Genomic DNA, 6,000 nt, shown 5'->3' with positions numbered 1-6,000 from the left:
TCCCTTCCCATATGGTTTCCTGTTCCAGATACAGATTGTTTTGAGTGGCAATGGTGAAAATCATGGAATCATAGAATCGTTAAAGCTGGAAAAGACCTCTAAGATCGTCAAGTCCAACTATCAACCTAGCACCATTAAATCATGTCCTCAAGCACCAAATCCATGTTTTTTTGAACACTTCCAGGGATCATGACTCCACCGCTCCCCTGCGCAGTCTGTTCCAATGTTTTACAACCTTTTCCTCGAAAAAATGTTTCCTGGTATCTAATATAAATCTCCCCTGATGCAACTTGAGGCTATTTCCTCAAGATGCGTTTTTAAGAGAGAAAAAAAAAAAGATTCAGACACCCTTGAGTTCAAGCAGGGACATGATTGTGACATGAAGGATTAGATCTCACACCGATAGGCATCAGGAAATCCCCTGTCTGAGCTTTTACTTCCCTTCTGGCCCCATTCCTTGATATATTATGATTGTAAATCCTGAAAGGCATCTGCAGCCCTGCTGTCAGGGTGGAGGGAGGATGGAGAGGGCCCCACATGGGAGATCTGTCTCCCCTTAGGTGGGAAGATGGGCCTGGAACAGCCATGGAGCGTCACGGTCCACTGCTGACCCACTCCTGCACAGGAGTCACAGCGTGGGAAAAGGGCAACTCATAGAACCACAGGACAGTTTGGGTTGGAAGGGGCCTTAAAGATCACCCAGTTCCAACCCCTCTGCCACGGGCAGGGACACCTTCCACTAGACCAGGTTGCTCAGAGCTCCACCCAGCCTGGCTTTTAACACCTCCAGGGATGGGGTATCCACAACTTCCCCGGGCAACCTGTTCCAGTACCTCACCACTCTCAGAGGGAAGATTTTTTTCCTAATATTTAATCTAAACCTGTTCTCTTTTAGTCTGAATCCATTCCCCCTTGTCCTGTCACTACATGCCCATGTAGATAGTCCTTCTCCATGTTTCCTGTGGGCTCCCTTCAGGTACTGGAAGGCTGCAATTAGGTCACCCCTAAGCCTTCTTTTTTTTCCAGGCTGAGCAATCCCAATTCTCTCATAGCAGAGCTGCTCCATCCCTCTAATCATCTCGGTGTCCCTCCTCTGGACTCGCTCCAACAGCTCCACGTCCTTCCCGTGCTGGGGACCCCAGAGAATGGTGTTTGTCCCTCCAGGAGCCCACCTCGATCCCGGGACACCTCTATCCCCGGGACACCACGATCCCGGGACATCTCCATCCCCGGGACACCACGATCCCGGGACATCTCCATCCCCGGGCCACCTCCATCCCGGGCCATCTCCATCCCTGGGACACCTCCATCCCCGGGACACCTCTATCCCAGGACACCTCTTTCCTGGCAGGGGGTGGCTTTTGAGGGGCACCCGCAGCGCTGAGTCTCGGCAGGGGCCAGAAGCAGGGCTCAGACTCCCACATTCCCGCCGCCGGGATCACTCCCGTTTCCCCTCGGGGGCCGTCTCGTCTCGTCAGGGGGGCGGAGCTTTCCCGCAACTGGCCCCGCCCCTTGCCCTGGCCCCGCCCCCCAGGCAGGCCCCCGGGCGCCTGCGCACCGCGCGCGGTGCCGGGAGCGGGGCGGGTGCCGCCATGAGCTTCCTCATCGACTCCGGCATCATGTTCACCTCGCAGGTAACACCCGCCGCTCCCACCGCCGCCGGTGCTGCTGCTCGGCGAGGCCACCCCCGGCCGGCAGAAGGGCGAGAGAACGGGAGGGTCCCGCTTCGCCCCGGGGTTCCCGCCTCGCCCGCCGCCCCTCCGGGAGCGTGAGGGGCGGTGCCTGCGGGTGCGCATGCGCATGCGCAGCGCCCGGCGCGCGTGGGCCCCGCGTTCCCCCGTGTGTGTGTCGCGCTGTCGCTGTGTCGCGATATGGAGACCCCCGAGCTCCTGCCCCGTCCCGGGGCTGCTCCCGCACGTGTCGCGGTGACCCCCGCGCTCGTGCGGCGGCCAGGTCAGGGCTTCGGTGCATAAGAAAAGGTTCAGCCGATAAAGGTCGTAATGGAGCTTTTTTGCGTGAGTGGAGCTTTTCCTGCGATACCGCTCCACTTCTTGAGCCCGAGTGTAGCTTTGGTACTGTTAGCAATTCACCCAGCGCAAACATTTTCCTGTTTTTTTTTTTCCTTTTTTTTTTTTTTCCTTTGAATTCCGAGTTCTGACTTATCTAATTAGCTTTTCTTTCATTTCTGATGGCGGCTTTTCATCTTCTCATCACTGTATACATTTCACATCAATATACACTTCCGCGTGTTTAAAGTTTCCCAGTTGGATCAGGCAGGGGAGTTCATCTTGCTGTTCTCTCTTTAGGGCTTGGTTTGTTTCTGGTGCTCCTTAAGAAGATTGGATGTAGGCAGTTGGACCAGATGATGGCTGTGAGTCTCTTCCAGCTGAAAGCCTATCCCATCGCATTCCAATCCATTCTTCTGTTCCAGGTTTACCCCCGAGGAATCTGTTTGTTTACAGCTTTGGAAGGTTTTTCGTTGTCTGCTTCCAGGAATTCAAAAGGACGCCGCTGTTTTATCCCAAGTGCCTCCTTCTCCATTGATCTGTCTGTGGTTCAGCACTTCCTTCAGTTTTCTCTTTCTGCTGCCATCTTTCCATTAATCCTTGTTTTACCCCAGCTGAACTCACATAGGAGCCCTTTAAAGCTTTTCATGTCATCCTGCCTTTATCATTATGAAGTGGGTTGTGGTCTTGGCATACTTGAAACTGTCCTGTTGCTTTGTGTGAGGAAACAGTACCTTCTTCCTTAACCTCCTTTGCTAGGAATTTATCTTGCCACTGTGTTTTCTTTTACCTTCCACTCCTGCTCCTCCTGAGTGAGCATCTAAATGCCTCTTCTTCCTGGCTGCCTCTTTGGCAACTGAGGTGGTCCAGCTGTTTGTTTCTGCCAAAGGGGCAAGGTTCTGCTCCCTCTTTGCTTCCACAGTCACACTCTCTTTGTGCTCCCACCAGTGTTTGGTAAGATGAGTTTAAGTGGATCACAGAGGGATCTGAGCTGCTGAGCTGGTGTGAAATTTTTGTTCTGTAGTGAGGAGGGATGAGCTGAGGAAAGAGAACCTTTCACCTCTCAGCAGCAGCTGGTTGTCCTTTACAGGCTTTAATGCAAAACCCTAATTCCTGACAGTTTTGGTTGTTTCTTAGAAGTGCAGTGTTCTCCTACTTGATAATGCTTTGATTTTTACTCATAACATGCTTTTCCACAGCTTTGATACTGTTAACAATTCACCCAGGACAAAAACTTTCCCCTTTTTTTTCCTTTGAATTCTGAGATCTAACTTATCTAATAGCTTTTCTTTAATTTCTGATGGCAGCTTCTCATCTTCTCATCATCTTCAACAGTATCAAGTGAGGTGTTTAAATCACTGCATGTGTTAAATGCTCAAGATTTTGCTGACTTTATACATCACTTTAACCTGATTAGATTGTGAACAGTTACAATAATGTCTTTCTGTGCTTTTGTACAGTCCCTAACACAAGGGAAACCTAATTTTCTTCTATAATTTTCTCTGTTATTATTGCACTTATCTCCTCATCTTTTTCTTTTACTGATTTCTTTTTGAAGAGTTCGACTCTACCTTTTCCCTCCTTTCCAGTGTAAAATGTGGAATTACTTTATGTAAATCTCATTCGCTTATCATGCTTCTTTAACTTATGACCTGTAGATAGGAGGCTTGTGGAATATCTTTCCTTTTTACAAGCAACTGCTTTAAAGTCTGAAGTCCTCCTCCAACAAGTTTTGCCAGCTGTTGCCAATCATTAGACCTCATTCGACCTCATTCCTATTTCAGTTCCTCTTTCAAGGCACCTGTGTTTGATCTTCCTTGCCCAGCATTCCAGGTATTCCTTGTCTGTAAATCATGTTAGTCTGTTACCTTTGCCACTGTGGTGACTCCTGATGTGCAGGGAAATAATCCACAGGCATTTCTTTGGTTTTGTCTTTGAAAGTTTCCCATCTCCACCAGAACACTCTGGCCTTTTCCATGTGCTCTGGGGAGATAAACTGACTTTATTCCATGATGTCTGACATATTCTGCTCTTTGCCTTGGTCAGAGCTACTTCTGTAAAAAGATGCTGAATATCTTCTGAATTCTCTTTTTGCTTGGGTTCTTTTAAATCATTACACTCCCTTTTTCAGTATTGTGAGGAGTAGATGGAGCTGTCCACAGGGGGCCTGACAACACACTCCCCTTTTGCTCTCTGCAGCTGTGTAATTGCAGTTTTGGCCACCTTGCTCAATTTGATTTTGTTTCATTTATCTGCAGAATACCTGTGATGTTAAGTTGGTTTCTTCAGGCATGTACTGAAACTTAAAGCAAATTTTGTGAAGTGCTCTGACAGCCGCAGAAATGCAAAGTGTTACTGGTTTTTCCTGCTTCACCTTCCTTGTCCATGTGGCTTTCTGCAGCTCCAGACTGTGGTTTGAGGCATTCAGCGCTGCCTTTTCCCTGCCTTACAGATGCTTGTAACAAGCCTTACAGATGCTTGTAACACTTTTCACTCGCTTTTGTGTCAGTGAGGGACAGCTTTGCTGTGAAGACCCCTCCAGAAAAATCAAATGCACTTCTAGTCTTAAGGAAACAGCAGATCTCTTTATAAAATTTACTCATCTCTAGAAGATGTGTATGTGTTGGACATTCAGGTGTTTGCTTTGCCTCCATTACTGTGTTTCCTGTAAAAAAACTGTGGGCTTTAATTCCGTAGATGAGAAGAGTGAAACAAGAATCAACAGTGCAAGGGATCCTGGCAGGCCAGGAACTAAGGAATTCTGAGAATTTAGGAATGCAGAACTGGGTTGTCTTGACTGGATCCTCCATAAGGCCATAGCCTTCTGTATCTGCTACACTTGGATATGTAAAATACACTTTCTTCCATGGTACTGTGGCAAGTTTTAGACTTTTGTGGATCTTGGGTGCTTTGGCCCAGCTCTTTTCCTTCCCTGTGTTTCATGTACAATCAGTAGGGAAGGGGCTTTGTGTTCTGCAGGTGTTCAGTGCTTCATCTCTTCTGCAGGTGCTGTTCTTTGGATTTGGGTGGCTGTTCTTCATGCGTAAGCTCTTCAAGGATTACGAGGTGAGAAGGAACCTTTTGTTACAAGTCTGTGTCTTCAAAATTACTCCCAATTATAGAAATATTTTTAAAACTGCATTTAGCCTTATTCCTCTCTTTAATCTCCTTTTTTCTTATTTTGAATTGTGTCTGCAGTTGCTTTCTTTTGAATTTCCTCTTGTGCTTCTGTTTGAAAGACTCCCAGATATCTGAGGAAGCAGCTTCCTCTGGGGCCAGTGAAAGTTTCCATGTTGGCTAGTGTTAAATAAAAAGAAATATGCAGGATATGCAGGGGTAATAGGAGACTGGTTTGCTTTTTGCTTGAGCAGGCCTATCTTGTACAATTGTAAAATTTTTGAGACAAAATGAAATTCAGTGGTTAACTTTAAACTAAGTGAGATGCGTTCATTGGGGCTAAATTAGTTGTGAGGATGGGATGGGATAAAAATGCCACGTTCTCTTATTCCTAGACCAGTATGTGAGTGTGGTCTAGGTCAGAGATGGCTTAAGTGTGAGCCAGATTCAGACCCAACAGTTTGATGTGGATTTTGTTTTTAAATCTCAGGTTAATGTCCAAGAGCTCTGTTAGCTTATGAGTTTTCCCTGTGGTTTCCAAGAGGATTTTGGTTTCTCCCTAATTAGATAAAAGGAAGGGTGCAAGAGACCTGGTTGTGGGCCATCATCATGCCTTGTGATTTGTGTTTGCTACCTGAGGGATATCAGAAAGCCATTCCAGGAATGGAAATGCCTGATGTCTCTGGATTGTTTTCTGCATTGCAGGTTCGACAGTATGTGGTCCAGGTGATCTTCTCTGTGACTTTTGCCTTCTCTTGTACCATGTTTGAGCTCATCATCTTTGAGATTTTGGGAGTGCTGAACAGCAGGTGAGTCTGGGAGCCCCCTCAGGGATTAGCCTACCTCATGTTCTACACCATCTTCAGGCTAACTTCTG

The 6,000-nt window shown here is 47.3% G+C and overlaps 1 protein-coding gene across 2 annotated transcripts in view; it reads left to right on the top strand.

The window, feature by feature from the left end:
* The first annotated feature begins 1,559 nt into the window (after positions 1–1,559).
* GPR89B (G protein-coupled receptor 89B) overlaps positions 1,560–6,000 on the top strand; it is a 20,014-nt gene continuing 15,573 nt past the window's right edge. The window contains exons 1-3 of one of the 2 annotated variants that reach the window (XM_027719157.2): positions 1,560–1,634; positions 5,013–5,072; positions 5,829–5,932. In XM_027719157.2, coding sequence (XP_027574958.1) covers positions 1,593–1,634; positions 5,013–5,072; positions 5,829–5,932 — 206 coding nt within the window. In that variant the 5' untranslated portion in view covers positions 1,560–1,592. Of the gene's footprint in view, positions 1,635–1,936; positions 2,016–5,012; positions 5,073–5,828; positions 5,933–6,000 lie in introns of those variants that run through there. The other variant, XM_039383353.1, reaches the window with a different exon arrangement.

This window comes from Pipra filicauda, unplaced genomic scaffold, assembly GCF_003945595.2.
Source record: "Pipra filicauda isolate LSUMZ 115617 unplaced genomic scaffold, ASM394559v2 scaffold306_size1276767_pilon, whole genome shotgun sequence".
Classification (NCBI taxonomy): domain Eukaryota; kingdom Metazoa; phylum Chordata; class Aves; order Passeriformes; family Pipridae; genus Pipra; species Pipra filicauda.
Note: the sequence above shows the minus strand (reverse complement) of the source record. Positions and strands in the feature narration are given on the sequence as shown.